At 42.1% G+C, this 19,504-nt stretch overlaps 1 protein-coding gene across 1 annotated transcript; it reads left to right on the forward strand.

Annotated features, from left to right (window-relative positions):
- Window positions 1-38: 38 nt before the first annotated feature.
- Window positions 39-14,311, forward strand: opn6a (opsin 6, group member a). Its single transcript, XM_061063159.1, has 6 exons — window positions 39-634; window positions 8,878-9,083; window positions 9,652-9,751; window positions 10,013-10,117; window positions 11,414-11,637; window positions 12,456-14,311. Exons 1-6 carry the CDS (start codon window positions 508-510, stop codon window positions 12,942-12,944), a joined length of 1,251 nt encoding a protein of 416 aa, XP_060919142.1. The 5' UTR covers window positions 39-507; the 3' UTR covers window positions 12,945-14,311.
- Window positions 14,312-19,504: the final 5,193 nt, after the last annotated feature.

Below are 19,504 nucleotides of genomic sequence, written 5' to 3' on the forward strand. Positions count from 1 at the left end.
TTTTTTTTATTGAACATCTTGTTTAAATGTAAATAACTCTTCATGTTTGAGCTCAATAAATAAATGATGTAAATGATAAAAGGAGCTGCTGACGGTTAAACAAAGAGGACGTTTCAAAACAAGTTTAAAGAGCAACACACAGCGTGATGCCTCGACAGACAAACACCACTTAATCAATCAATCAATCAATCAATTAATTAATGAGTAGCTGTTGTTTGTTAGGATGTTTGCAGCTTAGTGCTTCAGACTCCTACGACAAAGTAAAATAACTTTATATATCAAAGTACTGCATTCAAAAGTACTTCTTTTGTTTTACTCTCATGAGTTGTGTTTATCACATCATCATAAAATAAGCCAATCAGAGCCTTGGTTTTTTGGGTGTGACCTCTGACACCTGGCCTGCATCCAGTCCTGTACTGATCTGGGATCAGGATCAGGGTTTAAATTTATCTCAGATTAACTCGTAGCTCCTCCGAGGACGACTCGGCGACGCGTTCAGTCTGCAGCATGTCGGCCTCTGCAGCAGGGGGGGGTGTCCCTTGGAGGAACAACAGCTTCATACTGGGGGGGAGCCGGGACCCTCCTCTGTCCGACCAGGGAGAGACCATCATTGGAGTGTACCTGCTAGTGCTAGGTGAGCACACACACACACACACACACACACACACACACACACACACACACACACACACACACACACAGACACACACACACACACAGACACACACACACACACACACACACACACAGGGTTCACAGAGGTTTATTAGGACACAATAACAGTTCAGTTCTTAAAGTTTACAAACTGCTCCTTTAAACTAAAAACCTTGTATCTCCTGGTTTAAATGTCAGTGGGAAAGCTCGTATCTCCTGTTTTTAACTGTAGTAAACTTAAAGGAGCACTTTGGAGTTTTGGTAGAGAAATGTGAAAGTTGCAGAAATTTACAGATTCTGTGGTTTATGTTTATAACTCTTTACACAAACTGTCTTCAGAGGAGAGTTTGGTCCTGTTTGAAGATAAAATTCTACGTGGGAAGTTATGGTGGGGGGGCGGGCAACAATGAAACCCTAACTGTCGCTTTTTAGCTCCAAAAAGTGCTCAGGGATCCGTTTTTTCCTTTAAATAAAATTTGTGTATTTAGTTCAGAAAATATAGCAAATAAATTGTTTCACTTCTCCAACTTTCAAATTCCAGACCACATCTACAAAGTGCACCTTTAAGTAAATCAGAGCACATTCAAAATAAAGGACGGGGTTAGAGATATTTTCATTAACCCTTTAATTAATCATAGAGTTTAAATTGTAGAGATGAAGACGATATGTTGATATTAAAATGGAAAGTTCCAGAATGAAGTTGAAATTTTGTCGGTAATAATGAGTCAAGATCATAAAGTGTAAATGTCTAAAGCCCAGTGGTGTCTTGGTCGCTGAAGAAGCGGGTATATACTCTTAATTTCCCCCCCAAATGTATACCGTATACCTGCACTACACTGATAAAGCCAGGTAGAAATGTGAAATAAAAAGAAGAAATGTGTAAAAATATTAAAATAAAGGAGTAAATCCAACAGGTAGAGAATAATGGCCGTTGGTTGTTGGAGAGATGGGTCTCCTCAGGTATGTTTACTCTGTCACCTTCTCACCTGTAAATCCTGTGTGATGGCTGAACGTCAGAATTAACTCAGGTGAACTCACTCTCACACCTGATGACTGACGGAATAAAAAGGGCAGCTCACCTTCAATCTTTGTACTGTACCTGTAAACACATACCTGTAGACAAGTACCTGTAAATGTGTCTATAGATGTGTACCTGTAAATGTGTACCTGTAGATGTGTACCTGTAGATGTGTACCTGTAGATGTGTACCGGTAAATGTGTACCTGTAGATGTGTACCTGTAGATGTGTACCTGTAAACACATACCTGTAGACAAATACCTGTAAATGCGTACCTGTAGATGTGTACCTGTAAATGTGTATCTGTAGATGTGTACCGGTAAATGTGTACCTGTAGATGTGTACCTGTAAATGTGTATCTGTAGATGTGTACCGGTAAATGTGTACCTGTAGATGTGTACCTGTAGACGTGTACCTGTAAACACATACCTGTAGACAAGTACCTGTAAATGTGTACCTGTAGATGTGCACCTGTAGATGTGTACCTGTAAATGTGTACCTGTAGATGTGTACCTGTAAATGTGTACCTGTAAATGTGTACCTGTAAATGTGTATCTGTAGATGTGTACCTGTAAATGTGTACCTGTAGATGTGTACCTGTAGACGTGTACCTGTAAACACATACCTGTAGACAAGTACCTGTAAATGTGTACCTGTAGATGTGTACCTGTAAACACATACCTGTAGATGTGTACCTGTAAATGTGTACCTGTAGATGTGTACCTGTAGATGTGTACCTGTAGACGTGTACCTGTAGATGTGTACCTGTAGACGTGTACCTGTATATGTGTACCTGTATATGTGTACCTGTAGATGTGTACCAGTAAATATGTACCTGTAGATGTGTACCTGTAAACACATACCTGTAGACAAGTACCTGTAAATGTGTACCTGTAGATGTGTACCTGTAAATGTGTATCTGTAGATGTGTACCGGTAAATGTGTACCTGTAGATGTGTACCTGTAGACGTGTACCTGTAAACACATACCTGTAGATGTGTACCTGTAGATGTGTACCTGTAGATGTGCACCTGTAGATGTGTACCTGTAAATGTGTACCTGTAGATGAGTACCTGTAGATGTGTACCAGTAAATGTGTACCTGTAGATGTGTACCTGTAGATGTGTACCAGTAAATGTGTACCTGTAGACGTGTATCTGTAGATGTGTACCAGTAAATGTGTACCTGTAAATGTGTACCTGTAGATGTGTACCTGTAGACGTGTACCTGTAGATGTGTACCTGTAGACGTGTACCTGTAGACGTGTACCAGTAAATGTGTACCTGTAGATGTGTACCTGTAGACGTGTACCTGTAGACGTGTACCTGTAGACGTGTACCTGTATATGTGTACCAGTAAATGTGTACCTGTAGATGTGTACCAGTAAATGTGTACCTGTAGATGTGTACCTGTAGACGTGTACCTGTAGATGTGTACCTGTAGACGTGTACCTGTATATGTGTACCTGTATATGTGTACCTGTAGATGTGTACCAGTAAATATGTACCTGTAGATGTGTACCTGTAAACACATACCTGTAGACAAGTACCTGTAAATGTGTACCTGTAGATGTGTACCTGTAAATGTGTATCTGTAGATGTGTACCGGTAAATGTGTACCTGTAGATGTGTACCTGTAGACGTGTACCTGTAAACACATACCTGTAGATGTGTACCTGTAGATGTGCACCTGTAGATGTGTACCAGTAAATGTGTACCTGTAGACGTGTATCTGTAGATGTGTACCTGTAAATGTGTACCTGTATATGTGTACCTGTATATGTGTACCTGTAGATGTGTACCAGTAAATATGTACCTGTAGATGTGTACCTGTAAACACATACCTGTAGACAAGTACCTGTAAATGTGTACCTGTAGATGTGTACCTGTAAATGTGTATCTGTAGATGTGTACCTGTAGATGTGTACCTGTAGATGTGTACCTGTAGATGTGTACCGGTAAATGTGTACCTGTAGATGTGTACCTGTAGATGTGTACCTGTAAATGTGTATCTGTAGATGTGTACCTGTAGATGTGTACCTGTAGATGTGTACCTGTAAATGTGTATCTGTAGATGTGTACCGGTAAATGTGTACCTGTAGATCTGTACCTGTAGACGTGTACCTGTAAACACATACCTGTAGATGTGTACCTGTAGATGTGTACCTGTAGATGTGTACCTGTAGATGTGTACCAGTAAATGTGTACCTGTAGACGTGTATCTGTAGATGTGTACCTGTAAATGTGTACCTGTAGATGTGTACCTGTAGATGTGTACCTGTAGACGTGTACCTGTAGACGTGTACCTGTAAACGTGTACCAGTAAACGTGTACCTGTAGATGTGTACCTGTAGACGTGTACCTGTAGACGTGTACCTGTATATGTGTACCTGTAGATGTGTACCTGTAGATGTGTACCTGTAGATGTGTACCTGTAGATGTGTATCTGTAGATGTGTACCGGTAAATGTGTACCTGTAGATGTGTACCTGTAGATGTGTACCTGTAAATGTGTATCTGTAGATGTGTACCTGTAGATGTGTACCTGTAGATGTGTACCTGTAAATGTGTATCTGTAGATGTGTACCGGTAGATGTGTACCTGTAGATGTGTACCTGTAGACGTGTACCTGTAAACACATACCTGTAGATGTGTACCTGTAGATGTGTACCTGTAGATGTGCACCTGTAGATGTGTACCTGTAAATGTGTACCTGTAGATGAGTACCTGTAGATGTGTACCAGTAAATGTGTACCTGTAGATGTGTACCTGTAGATGTGTACCAGTAAATGTGTACCTGTAGACGTGTATCTGTAGATGTGTACCAGTAAATGTGTACCTGTAAATGTGTACCTGTAGATGTGTACCTGTAGATGTGTACCTGTAGACGTGTACCTGTAGACGTGTACCTGTAGATGTGTACCTGTAGACGTGTACCAGTAAATGTGTACCTGTAGATGTGTACCTGTAGACGTGTACCTGTAGACGTGTACCTGTAGACGTGTACCTGTATATGTGTACCAGTAAATGTGTACCTGTAGATGTGTACCTGTAGATGTGTACCAGTAAATGTGTACCTGTAGATGTGTACCTGTAAACACATACCTGTAGACAAGTACCTGTAAATGTGTACCTGTAGATGTGTACCTGTAAATGTGTATCTGTAGATGTGTACCTGTAGATGTGTACCTGTAGATGTGTACCTGTAGATGTGTACCGGTAAATGTGTACCTGTAGATGTGTACCTGTAGATGTGTACCTGTAAATGTGTATCTGTAGATGTGTACCTGTAGATGTGTACCTGTAGATGTGTACCTGTAAATGTGTATCTGTAGATGTGTACCGGTAAATGTGTACCTGTAGATCTGTACCTGTAGACGTGTACCTGTAAACACATACCTGTAGATGTGTACCTGTAGATGTGTACCTGTAGATGTGTACCTGTAGATGTGTACCAGTAAATGTGTACCTGTAGACGTGTATCTGTAGATGTGTACCTGTAAATGTGTACCTGTAGATGTGTACCTGTAGATGTGTACCTGTAGACGTGTACCTGTAGACGTGTACCTGTAAACGTGTACCAGTAAATGTGTACCTGTAGATGTGTACCTGTAGACGTGTACCTGTAGACGTGTACCTGTAGACGTGTACCTGTATATGTGTACCTGTAGATGTGTATCTGTAGATGTGTACCTGTAGATGTGTACCTGTAGATGTGTACCTGTAGATGTGTATCTGTAGATGTGTACCGGTAAATGTGTACCTGTAGATGTGTACCTGTAGATGTGTACCTGTAAATGTGTATCTGTAGATGTGTACCTGTAGATGTGTACCTGTAGATGTGTACCTGTAAATGTGTATCTGTAGATGTGTACCGGTAGATGTGTACCTGTAGATGTGTACCTGTAGACGTGTACCTGTAAACACATACCTGTAGATGTGTACCTGTAGATGTGTACCTGTAGATGTGCACCTGTAGATGTGTACCTGTAAATGTGTACCTGTAGATGAGTACCTGTAGATGTGTACCAGTAAATGTGTACCTGTAGATGTGTACCTGTAGATGTGTACCAGTAAATGTGTACCTGTAGACGTGTATCTGTAGATGTGTACCAGTAAATGTGTACCTGTAAATGTGTACCTGTAGATGTGTACCTGTAGATGTGTACCTGTAGACGTGTACCTGTAGACGTGTACCTGTAGATGTGTACCTGTAGACGTGTACCAGTAAATGTGTACCTGTAGATGTGTACCTGTAGACGTGTACCTGTAGACGTGTACCTGTAGACGTGTACCTGTATATGTGTACCAGTAAATGTGTACCTGTAGATGTGTACCTGTAGATGTGTACCAGTAAATGTGTACCTGTAGACGTGTATCTGTAGATGTGTACCTGTAAATGTGTACCTGTAGATGTGTACCTGTAGACGTGTATCTGTAAATGTGTACCTGTAGATGTGTACCTGTAGACGTGTACCTGTAAATGTGTACCTGTAGATGTGTACCTGTAAACACATACCTGTAGACAAGTACCTGTAAATGTGTACCTGTAGATGTGTACCTGTAAACACATACCTGTAGATGTGTACCTGTAAATGTGTACCTGTAGATGTGTACCTGTAGACAAGTACCTGTAAATGTGTACCTGTAGATGTGTACCTGTAGACGTGTACCTGTATATGTGTACCTGTAGATGTGTATCTGTAGATGTGTACCTGTAGATGTGTACCTGTAGATGTGTACCTGTAGATGTGTATCTGTAGATGTGTACCGGTAAATGTGTACCTGTAGATGTGTACCTGTAGATGTGTACCTGTAAATGTGTATCTGTAGATGTGTACCTGTAGATGTGTACCTGTAGATGTGTACCTGTAAATGTGTATCTGTAGATGTGTACCCCGGTAGATGTGTACCTGTAGATGTGTACCTGTAGACGTGTACCTGTAAATTTGTACCTGTAGATGTGTACCTGTAAACACATACCTGTAGACAAGTACCTGTAAATGTGTACCTGTAGATGTGTACCTGTAAACACATACCTGTAGATGTGTACCTGTAAATGTGTACCTGTAGATGTGTACCTGTAGACAAGTACCTGTAAATGTGTACCTGTAGATGTGTACCTGTAGATGTGTACCTGTAGATGTGCACCTGTAGATGTGTACCTGTAAATGTGTACCTGTAGATGTGTACCTGTAGATGTGTACCAGTAAATGTGTACCTGTAGATGTGTACCTGTAGATGTGTACCTGTAGACATTTATCTGTAGATGTGTACCAGTAAATGTGTACCAGTAAATGTGTACCTGTAGATGTGTACCTGTAAATGTGTACCTGTAGACGTATACCTGTAGATGTGTACCTGTAGACGTGTACCTGTAAACACATACCTGTAGATGTGTACCTGTAGATGTGCACCTGTAGATGTGTACCTGTAAATGTGTACCTGTAGATGAGTACCTGTAGATGTGTACCAGTAAATGTGTACCTGTAGATGTGTACCTGTAGATGTGTACCAGTAAATGTGTACCTGTAGACGTGTATCTGTAGATGTGTACCAGTAAATGTGTACCTGTAAATGTGTACCTGTAGATGTGTACCTGTAGATGTGTACCTGTAGACGTGTACCTGTAGACGTGTACCTGTAGATGTGTACCTGTAGACGTGTACCAGTAAATGTGTACCTGTAGATGTGTACCTGTAGACGTGTACCTGTAGACGTGTACCTGTAGACGTGTACCTGTAGACGTGTACCTGTAGATGTGTACCAGTAAATGTGTACCTGTAGACGTGTATCTGTAGATGTGTACCTGTAAATGTGTACCTGTAGATGTGTACCTGTAGACGTGTATCTGTAAATGTGTACCTGTAGATGTGTACCTGTAGACGTGTACCTGTAAATGTGTACCTGTAGATGTGTACCTGTAAACACATACCTGTAGATGTGTACCTGTAAATGTGTACCTGTAGATGTGTACCTGTAAACACATACCTGTAGATGTGTACCTGTAAATGTGTACCTGTAGATGTGTACCTGTAGATGTGTACCTGTAGACAAGTACCTGTAAATGTGTACCTGTAGATGTGTACCTGTAGATGTGTACCTGTAGATGTGCACCTGTAGATGTGTACCTGTAAATGTGTACCTGTAGATGTGTACCTGTAGATGTGTACCAGTAAATGTGTACCTGTAGATGTGTACCTGTAAATGTGTACCTGTAGACATTTATCTGTAGATGTGTACCAGTAAATGTGTACCAGTAAATGTGTACCTGTAGATGTGTACCTGTAAATGTGTACCTGTAGACGTGTACCTGTAGATGTGTACCTGTAAACGTGTACCTGTAGATGTGTACCTGTAGATGTGTACCTGTAGATGTGTACCTGTAGACGTGTACCTGTAGATGTGTACCTGTAGACGTGTACCTGTAGACGTGTACCAGTAAATGTGTACCTGTAGACGTGTACCTGTAGACGTGTACCTGTAGATGTGTACCTGTAGACGTGTGCCTGTAGACGTGTACCTGTATATGTGTACCAGTAAATGTGTACCTGTAGATGTGTACCTGTAGATGTGTACCAGTAAATGTGTACCTGTAGACGTGTATCTGTAGATGTGTACCAGTAAATGTGTACCTGTAGACGTGTATCTTTAGATGTGTATCTGTAGATGTGTACCTGTAGATGTGTACCCGTAGACGTGTATCTGTAGATGTGTACCTGTAGATGTGCACCTGTAGATGTGTACCTGTAAATGTGTACCTGTAGATGTGTACCAGTAAATGTGTACCTGTAGACGTGTATCTGTAGATGTGTACCAGTAAATGTGTACCTGTAGATGTGTACCTGTAGACGTGTATCTTTAGATGTGTACCAGTAAATGTGTACCTGTAGACGTGTATCTGTAGACGTGTACCAGTAAATGTGTACCTGTAGATGTGTACCTGTAGATGTGTACCTGTAGATGTGTACCTGTAGACGTGTATCTTTAGATGTGTACCTGTAGATGTGTACCTGTAGACGTGTATCTGTAGATGTGTACCAGTAAATGTGTACCTGTAGACATGTACCTGTAGATGTGTACCAGTAAATGTGTACCAGTAAATGTGTACCTGTAGATGTGTACCTGTAGACATGTATCTGTAGATGTGTACCAGTAAATGTGTACCTGTAGATGTGTACCTCAAACCTGTCCGTGGTGATTTCAGGTTGGTTGTCCTGGTTCGGAAACAGCATCGTCCTCTTCGTGTTGTACAGACAGAGAGCCACGCTGCAGCCCACAGATTACTTGACCTTTAACCTGGCCGTGTCCGACGCCAGCATCTCCGTGTTCGGATACTCCAGAGGGATCATCGAGATCTTCAACGTCTTCCAGGACAGCGGCTTCCTCATCGCATCCATCTGGACCTGCCAGGTACACCTGAGACTCACATTCAAGACACCTGAGACTCACCTGAGACATCCTTTAGACCCACACCTGAGACTCACCTGAGACACCCTTTAGACCCACACCTGAGACACCGTTTAGACCAACACCTGAGACTCACGTGAGACACCCTTTAGACCAACACCTGAGACACCCTTTAGACCCACACCTGAGGCTCACCTGAGACACCCTTTAGACCAACACCTGAGACTCACCTGAGACACCCTTTAGACCAACACCTGAGACACCCTTTAGACCCACACCTGAGGCTCACCTGAGACACCCTTTAGACCAACACCTGAGACCAACATCTGAGACACCCTTTAGACCAACACCTGAGACCAACACCTGAGACACCCTTTAGACCAACACCTGAGACTCACCTTTGATTCACCTGAGACACCCTTTAGACCAACACCTGAGACTCACCTTTGATTCACCTGAGAATAATCTAACACTCTCCTTTAGCTGCCATGAGTGACAGTAGACACAGAGTTTGAGGAGGCGGAGCTTGAACCGTGACACACCTGTAACCTGTGATGTTTGCGTCCTGCAGGTAGATGGTTTCTTCACGCTGATATTCGGTCTGAGCAGCATCAACACTCTGACGGTGATCAGCATCACACGCTACATCAAAGGATGTCACCCCAACAAAGGTGAGTCAGCAACTCGACTTCCTGAAACCACACCTGTTCAACTTTAGCGTGCTGCGTTCGATTTCCAGTCAGTTTGTCGGGACACTCTGGTGTGGCTGTATGTCAGTTAAGTTTGGGAACAATCATGGCTAAAATAATGATCACCTGGATATGACTCCTCCCCCTGTGTGACATCACTCTATGTAACCCCGTTATTAACCCTTTAACTCAAACAGCTGAGTGATGGACTGATCTGAGAAACAACCTCGTGTTGTGTTTCAGCCCATCACATCACCCGGGTCAGTGTGTCCATCTGTCTGCTGCTCATCTGGATCACAGCTGGATTCTGGTCCGGAGCCCCCCTGCTGGGCTGGGGCAGCTACAAAGGTTAGCATCAAACACATCTCTTTATGATTTTTGCTTGTTTCACATGAGAAGACGTGCGTTCAGAGACTTTTCTCTTGGCAAATCTTTTTTTATAAGAGGAGATGAATGAGTCCAACGATAAGGGCAAGAAAACCCCTCACACCGTCTGACTTTCACAAAAACAAAAACATAACACAGACTAGAAGAATGCAAACTTAAACTGTGCAGGAGATGGCCTGCAACTCCCTCCCAACTACACTCCCTCCCCCCCACTACGCTCTGCCAATGAAAGTCTGATCCAATCTTCACAACAGGGTCCTAAGTCTCTGACTAGACTCTTCTCCTCTGTCGCCCCCCGGTGGTGGAATGAACTTCCAAACTCCATGTGATCTGCAGAGTCTCCACCTCCTCCTCCACCCTCCGATCTGTTCACACCAGACATGTTTGCCTCGTATTTTACTGAAAAGGTTGCAACCATCAGTAACCAGTTTTCTGAGCCTGACCAACTCAGCCCAAAGGCACCAACCAAAAGTGCCTCACTCGACTCATTCTCCTCTCTGACTGAGGATGAAGTCTCTAAGCTTGTGCTAGACTCTCGCCCCACCACCTGCTCTCTGGACCCAATACCATCAAACCTCCTGCAGGCCTCTCCGCTTAATGCTGCACTTAAACATATCATCAACTCCTCTCTGTCAACGGGTGTGTTCCCCACCGCATTCAAGTCTCTGACTAGACTCTTCTCCTCTGTCGCCCCCCGGTGGTGGAATGAACTTCCAAACTCCATGTGATCTGCAGAGTCCCTCTGCACCTTTAAGAAAAAGCTAAAGACCCAGCTCTTTCATGAATACCTACTAACTTAATGATGATGGTCTCCATATTATTGATGATGATGATGGTAATGACGATGGTTTTTGTTTGATAACGACGACTTATAAGATGGTTTCTATACTGATTAGAGCTCTCATGAACTGCCCTCAATGTTGTGCTTTGCCTCTGGTCACTTCCTGTCAGCACCTGTGTGTCCAATCAGACTCAAAGCTGATCGTTTGCTCTTACTGACATTGTTCCCTTTTTTCTAGATCCTTGCTTGTGTTGTTCTTACTCTCTGATGTACGTCGCTTTGGATAAAATCGTCTGCTAAGTGAATTGTAGAATTGTAGCAACTTTCCACATTTCAAACCTGATTAACCGGTATGGGAGCTGAGGACTGCCATGCTATCACACATGAATCCATATCGTTTGATTTAACATCGTATCGAGGTTTGAGACGTGGTAATGACCCTCCCTCTGACTCATCTCAAACCCTCTCCCCGACAGATCGTGGGTACGGGACTTGTGAGATCGACTGGGCCAAAGCGGGTTACTCGGGTGTGTACAGGTCGTACATCATCTCCATCTTCATCTTCTGCTTCTTCATGCCGGTGCTCATCATGCTCTTCTGCTACGTGTCCATCATCAACACGGTGAAGAGAGGCAACGCGCTGTCCGCCGAGGGCGACCTGACCGACCGCCAGAGGAAGATCGAGAGAGACGTCACCATCGTGAGTCTCCACCATCACATCGCTAATGCTAACAGGAGCTCCTCTGTGTAGTGGCGTGCCTATGTTCCCACATTTCCTTTTTCATAAATTTGTATCAGATTTTTTCCCCCTTTCTCCCAATTTGGTAGCCAATTACACCCAACCTATCATCCAGTAGCAATGGACTACAGATGGAATGTAGCTTTTAGCTAAATCTGGTGCGCCCATCTCTTTGTTTATTGCAAACATTTAATGTAAGTGCACATTGTCCTTTTAAATAAACAAACTAAACTAAGCAGCACAGAGGCCTCGCGTTGACTAGCTTCCGGTCAGATCAGTCGACTGAAGCGCAGCAACTGGACGCAAACCATAGTTCGCAGGGTTGGCATAGAGAGGGGGTGCTGCTGATCGAAATAAAATTACTCATTCATTCATTCATTTACTATAAAGTGCTTCCAAAAAATCTTACATAGGGCTTAAATTGAAGAGAAATGTAGGAACACAAGACCTAATTTTGAAAATGTCCTAGAAATGTGGGAACATTGGGCTGACCCCCTGTCGGGAAATGATCTTACTTAGGTTGTTTTTAGAAGGGTGGCTGTTTTGTTTCAATAAACTTTATTGGAATTGTCTTGTGTCAAACTGTCAGCTGATCTGTGCGGCGTGAGCGTAAAGGTTAGCAGATATAAAGAAAGAGGAGGCTAAGCTAGTACAAAGGCTAGCCTACATGCTAACGCTAATGTTGCTCCTCCATCCACAGTCTGATGTTCCTGTCGGGAATCTCCCCGTGGTTCTCCAGGTTGTTGAAACATCTTTTATTCTTTTTTCATCTCCGGCAGGTTTCCATAGTGATTTGCACCGCCTTCATCTTGGCCTGGTCTCCGTACGCCGTGGTGTCCATGTGGTCGGCCTGGGGTTTCCACGTCCCCAACCTGACCAGCATCTTCACCCGCCTGTTCGCCAAGTCGGCCAGCTTCTACAACCCCCTCATCTACTTTGGCCTCAGCTCCAAGTTCAGGAAGGATGTGGCTGTGCTGCTGCCGTGCACCCGCGACGCCAAGGACACCGTCAAGCTGAAGCGCTTTAAGCCCAAGGCCGACGCCCACGGCCGACCCGCCGCAGGTGGTGGAGTCAGACTCAAGGTCCCTCTAAACCGCACAGAGAAGAAGTACATATCCCTGAACCAGCCGAACCCCGCCCCCAGCCCGGACTTAGGGATGGGGAGCCCGCCCACCACGCCGATGCCATCAAACAGCAAGGAGGTGTTCTACATCGATGCCCCACAACCGTCAGAGACCAACTCAGGGTATGAGTGTGCCCGACTCTGAGGAACTCCACAGACCTGCAGGAGGACTGACCAGGTCTACGATCCACTGACTGGACCCTGATCCACTGACCAGGTAAACCCTGACACCTGATGTACCAACCTGCAGTACACACAGACCTCAGCAGGGGGCGCTGAGGACACCCATTCCTGACTCTTAAAGTAGTGAAGAAGACATGCAGTAAGTTAATCTGTATAAAGACCAGCGGAACCAGGACCAGACCAAGACCGGGACCTGTTGACCCCAGGAAGAATAGCTGAGCTCTCGGGTATAGATCCTTTAAAAAAAGACTAGGACCAGGACCAGGACCTGTTGACCCCAGGAAGAATAACTGAGCTCTCGGGTACAGATCCTTTAAAAAAAGGCCAGGACCAGGACCTGTTGACCCCAGGAAGAATAGCTGAGCTCTCGGGTACAGATCCTTTAAAAAAAGACTAGGACCAGGACCAGGACCAGGACCTGTTGACCCCAGGAAGAATAGCTGAGCTCTCGGGTACAGATCCTTTAAGAAAAGACCAGGACCAGGACCAGGACCAGACCAGGACTATGAGCACAAAGGATCTACAAACTAAAACAAGGGTTTCCAAACCTTTCGGCTCGTGACCCCCCATATAACGGTGCCAGAGACCGGGGACCCCCCACTGTCCCTGGTGGTGGTTAAAGCATACAATGTTGCACTGACAGTCCAATCCAAACACTCGCATTAGAAGAACACAAAATATTATTTTAGCAAAGAAGTCAAGAAGTAGAACTTCTCCATGTTCAGACTGTAGCTCTGAGTGAACAGGACACACAGGTGATGTCTGGTTTTATCTTTACAGAGCAGCAGACTCCTTCAGTGTTGTCCTGCAAACTTACTTTTTAGAGATTTTTTACACGTTAATGTCATTTAACAGCTGTAGTTTCATTTTAAGATTAACTACTTTTTTTTGTTTATATTTTCAGAATGATGGGTAAATATGTCAGTTTGAATCGTTTTTAAAATGTAATTCTTTATGGAAGTCATCCTACGACCGCCCCTCTTAGTGTCAAGCGACCCTCCAGCGGGTCCCAACCCCCACTTTTGGAACCACTGAACTAGAAGATTACGAGACAAAAAGAAGTATTGATCTGATTGATTGGGTTTCACACAAAAAACATTGCAATTTCCCTTAAAACAAGATTTAAAAGTCACATATCCTCCTCCTCTTCTTCAGTGTAAATAATTCTCAGAGCTCCTCAAAACATGTGTGTGAAGTTTCTAAATCCACTTTGATCCTGTATTTGATCATGTCTATAAACCCCTCTATTTCAGCCCTGCTCAGAACAGGCTGTTTCTGTGTCTGTACCTTTAAATATGTAAATGAGCTGTGTCTGACCACGCCCCCTCTCTGGAAGGGGCTTGGGTGTCTTTCTCGCTCCATGTCCTATTGTTTACGGTGAGAAGGCAGACTCAGAGGGCAGAACAAACACCTAGCTGTGGGAGTGTCACCCACCTGGGGGAGGGGCTACTGCCCTTTGTGATGTCATGAAGGGAAAATCTCCAAACGGCCTGTTTGAGCACACATTTTCTGAAAAGTGGAGCAGGCAGAAGACGGAGAGGATGGACTTTTCTCATCATTGGGGGGTTTGCAGACAGATTAGAGACACATGTTAGAGTTAGAGGAACATGGAGAAGAGGATTTTATAGAATGTGAGACCTTTAAATAAAAGTAGACTTCAAAGTCTCTCTTCAGCAGACTCTGAACACCTGATGGACCTCAAGGGCCCAGTGGACCTGCCCTTTAACACCCGGGAGGGTCTGCTCTAGGCCTGTGTGGACTCTGTGGTCCAGGTGGGCAGACAGTCCATGTTTGTGTCCCTGCCTGAGCCCAGGTCTGATTCCTAATTGGTTGTTTGTTAGTTGAAGATCAGAGATCTCATCGTTGGACTTTTACTAGAACCTAAATGTTTGAATTGATACATCAGAACTCAAACTGATTAAAAAGTTAATCTAAATAAAAAAGTTTAGAAACAAAAAGTGTGTCTGTCAGATGATTCATGGTTAAAAACAAGAACATCTCAAAGTTCAGGACCTGAACCTGGTCCTGAACTGTATCAGAGACAGGAGCCTCTGTAGGGGGCGCCAGAGAGCTGAAGGGGTTTTAGGGGCAGAGCATGTGGATAGTAATCTATGAACCATGAATGAACCTTCATACTTAATGATGTTAAGACATAAATCGAGATATAGAAGAGGTTGATAAAAGGTTTAGTGAAGTGATTTTAAAAGCAGAAAATTTAACCATTCCTAGAAGTAAAGGGAAAATGAATAAGAAAGCAGTCCCATGGTGGACAGAAGACTGTACTAAAGCCATTAAAGAAAGGAATAGAGCATTTAAAGCTCTAAAGAGAACTCATCATTTTCAGAAATTGATAGAATACAAAAGATCACAAGCACAAGTTAGGAAAGTTATTAAAGAAGCAATGAAAAGAAGATGGAGGGATTTTTGTAGTTCAATAGGCAGATCAAGTCCAATATATGATGTATGGGGGATGATTAGAAAGATGAGGGGTATAAGAAAAGAAAAAAATTATCCAGTAATAAAAAAGGGAGAAGAAACAGCAGTATCAAATAAGGATACAGCAGAAATAATGGCTAAAACTTTTACTGAAATTCATAAGCTATAGAACTAAAGAAGCATATGTTGTGATTTGAAACAGACAAGAAAGATCATGGGTGATGGATTCCCCTTTTTCAATTGAAGAAATGAGAAGAGCAATAACCGAAGCAGGCCTAACATCTGCAGGAAAAGATCACATTTGTTACATCATGTTAAAACATTTGGGAAGTCAGACAGAAATCAAACTTTTAGGAGTATATAATAAAGTATTGGAAGAAGGCAGATAACTCTTGGAAATAAGCAATCATTGTACCTACAATAAAACCAGGAAAGGACCCTACAAACCCCACATGTTACAGACCCATTGCCCTCACTTCACATGTCGGGAAAATAATGGAAAGGGTGATCACAGAGAGAATGACATATTTCATAGAAACCAGAGGATTACGTTCATCATATGTGAGTGGGTTTAGGAAAGGGAGGGGAACAATGGATCCAGTTGTATGTTTAGAGACAGAAATAAGGAAAGCTCAGGTTAATAAAGAGTCGGTAATGGAAGTGTTTTTTGAATAAAATAGATAGGTAGATAACGGAGCTCCTCAGGGGAGCGTTATTAGCCCACTACTCTTCTCAATAATGATTAATGATGTGTTTTCTGTAATGGATTCTGATATTGGACAATCACTATTTGCTGATGATGAGGCATTGTGGAAAAGAGGGAAAAATATAACATTAGTTCAAAATAATATACAAAATGCAGTGAGGGTGGTGGAGACATTATCATACTCATATGGGGGTTCAAGTTTTCTGTGGAGAAGACAAAAGTTACATTTACAAGAAAGAAAATAAGAGAGAGATGAAATGGCTGATCATCTGACTAAACAAACCTTAAGGAGAGAAACAATCATGGAGGTAACTTTTAGTAAATAATGTTTTCCTGGCAAAAGATTTGGGATGAAGAGCAAAAAGGGCTTCATCTTTATCAAATTCGAAACAAAGTGGGAGGAATGGAGACAATAGGTAAAAACAGGAGAGAACAAACTATCATAACAAGACTAAGACTAGGACACGCAGGGTTAAATAAAACAATGCACTTAATAGGTAAACATCAGACAGGTTTATGTGATTGTGGACAGGAGTAAGAGACGGTAGAACACGCTCTTTCATTTTGTCAGAAATATAAATTGCAGAGAGAAAAGCTAAAGGAGGAGATGAGAAAAGGTGGGGTTGAAATAATGAGTCTTAAAAATGTGTTGAATAATGAGGAAGGAAAACATAAAGCCATGTTTAAATTTTAAAGAAACTGGACTAGTTACGAGAATTTAATTTACTTTTGTTTATTTATTTATTTTTTGTTTGTTGTTGTTGTTGTAATTTTTTGGGTGTACACTTTTTTTTTAATTTGTTTTTATTTTTTATATTGTATTTTGTATTTTGTATTTTATTTTATTTTATTTTTTCTTAAGAGGTATTCTGGCCCACACTCCAGCATAGTAGGTGGCAGTAATGCACCTTAAAGCCCAAATATGTAACTTTTGAGTTTTGGTGCGCTTTGGCGCCAACAGCAGGTTTCTGACTGCAACTGCACTGTCGTAAAACGGTTACGCTTGCCCTCTGAAACAACGTGCATTTGTTGACAAGCAGAGGGTCAGGAAGCCGGCACAGACGCCGTGAGAAGATAAAGAACCATGTCGACTCAAAAGGTACAGTAATATTGACAGATTTTGATAAAACCTGGATGTCTGCAGTCCGATGTTTAGTATGAGTATATGTATTCAACTGTTACCATGATATCTATAGGCCGTAGCTAAATAGCTATATGTATACATGCTAGTTATCGGTTTGTAAGTTTATACACTTTTTTGAGACAACGTAAGACGGATATATTTATCTATTTGTTTGCAAACCAGAGACATAACTTGTGTTGACTTTCTGCTCCCGGTAAAGCTGCTAAACGTGAGACAACGATGAACCGGAAATGATGCAGCCTCACGTTATGTCTAAATCTGTTATACATAATCTGCAGGGATGTTCATTCTGTCATCTAATAGTTGCTTTCCCATTAGACGTGAGAAGGATCATAATACCGACTTGTTTGGGCAATATTATAACTAGTCTTGTGTATGTAATAACTGTAGCCTATGAGGTTTTTGTTTTTTCAACATCGGTTCTCCTTTTAAGATTAAGATTAAGAGAGATTAAGATTTTACTTTATTGATCCCGCAAGGGGAAATTCTGTTTTTACACTCTGTAAGTCATGCAACACACACATAGGCTGAAATATACACACATGCACAAACAGGACCCTATGGACATGAACTAAGGGAGAGATGTCAGAGTGACGGAGCGGCCCACCGCGGGCGCTCCTGAGCTGGTGGTGAGATGCTTTCCCAAGAGGACAGTATCTTGGCTACAGGGTGTGTTGCCTTGTGTAAAAATGTGTCTTACAGACTTGTACATACATACCTGTTGTGGCTTTGTTCGGTATTTTTGTGCCATTACAAGTTGAGTTTGTATGTTGAGTTCCTTGAAGTCTTTTGTTTTGACCAGTTTACATAATAAAACAGATATCCTTTAATTCTACTCTATTGTTGTGATTGCATTTACTACCTGTAATTGACCTGTACTGGTAATGGTTATAACAATTAGTAATTGTGTGCATTGCCCACTGATTTTTTAGTTCTATCTTCTTATTTATATTTACATAATAACAAAAACATTATCAAGGTTTCAAGATTCAAGCCATCACCATTGGGCAGAACAACAACAACAAAGGTAATAATAAAATAGGATAATATAACAGGAAGGAAAAGTTAAAGAGATCAAGATAAAATAGTTATTTATTAGACAAACATTAACTTTCTATACAAATACAATCTAAAGCACATTTGGGCACTTATTTACACATTATTTACACAAAAAAAGAAGAACGACTTCCCAACTCGGCAACTTGGAGCACCCGAGCAGGAGCAGCACCTGAATGCAGCACTGTGTTGCCAGGTCCGCTTGTTATAAGCGACTTTGAGCTTGTTTTTCTGTAAAGTCGCTTGCAACTATATATATATATCATGTGGTCTCTTTTACACTATGTGGTAGGTTAGGTGACCTGTTGGGCTTGTTTCCTAAGACCTGGTTGCTTGTTTCTCTCGCGAGATCCGGCAACACTGACTCCTCCTTTCAGGTGATCGTCATCCAGCAAGGTAAGGCCCTTTTTCAAACCGGCCACTACACCCTCTCCCTACCCACTACCCCTCCGTTTGTGCATCCCCGCGGAGGGTCCGCCATATTAAGTCCGTCCCAAACCAATTAGCGGGGAGTGGTAGTGGGTTGTAAAACCCTCCACCAGTGAGTGTGCACCGACGCCGACTTCCGGATCACGTGTAACGCCTATTGTGTCCGGTCGTCATGGAGACAGCAACCTGTGAGTTCAAACACTGCTCCAACTAAGAGACATTTAATATCATCATACAGACGTTAACAACTTCAAATGTGTACTGAGGATCAAATATATGTTTATTTAAAGTGTTTTATATTTACAGGGACTGTTGTTAAAAACAAAAGAATATTAAATCATGTTGCTGTTAATATTTATTTATTATTTTAATACTTTTGATGTCTTTGTGAAATCTCAATTCAACAATAAAAAATACACTTTGTGCTGCTCTGATGTTCAACAATAGTCTCCTTGTCTTTGCATTAATTTAGGACACCCTGTTCTAAAGATTACAATAAATTAACTGAAATTATAAATTACAATAAACAATGTAGGCTCAGTCTAATAGTTTTATTATAAGTCTACACTAATATAACTAAAGAAGAAGAAGAAGAATCTAGGCTACATAAATATTTTTACAGAATGCATTAGCTACAAAAAAAAAAGCCGTTCCCGCAAGATACCGCTGAGTAACCATGGTAACACACAGTTCCTGTAAGATACCGCTGAGTAACCATGGTAACACACAGTTCCTGTAAGATACCGCTGAG

Source organism: Labrus mixtus, chromosome 2 (assembly GCF_963584025.1).
Source record: "Labrus mixtus chromosome 2, fLabMix1.1, whole genome shotgun sequence".
In the NCBI taxonomy this organism is placed as follows: Eukaryota; Metazoa; Chordata; class Actinopteri; order Labriformes; family Labridae; genus Labrus; species Labrus mixtus.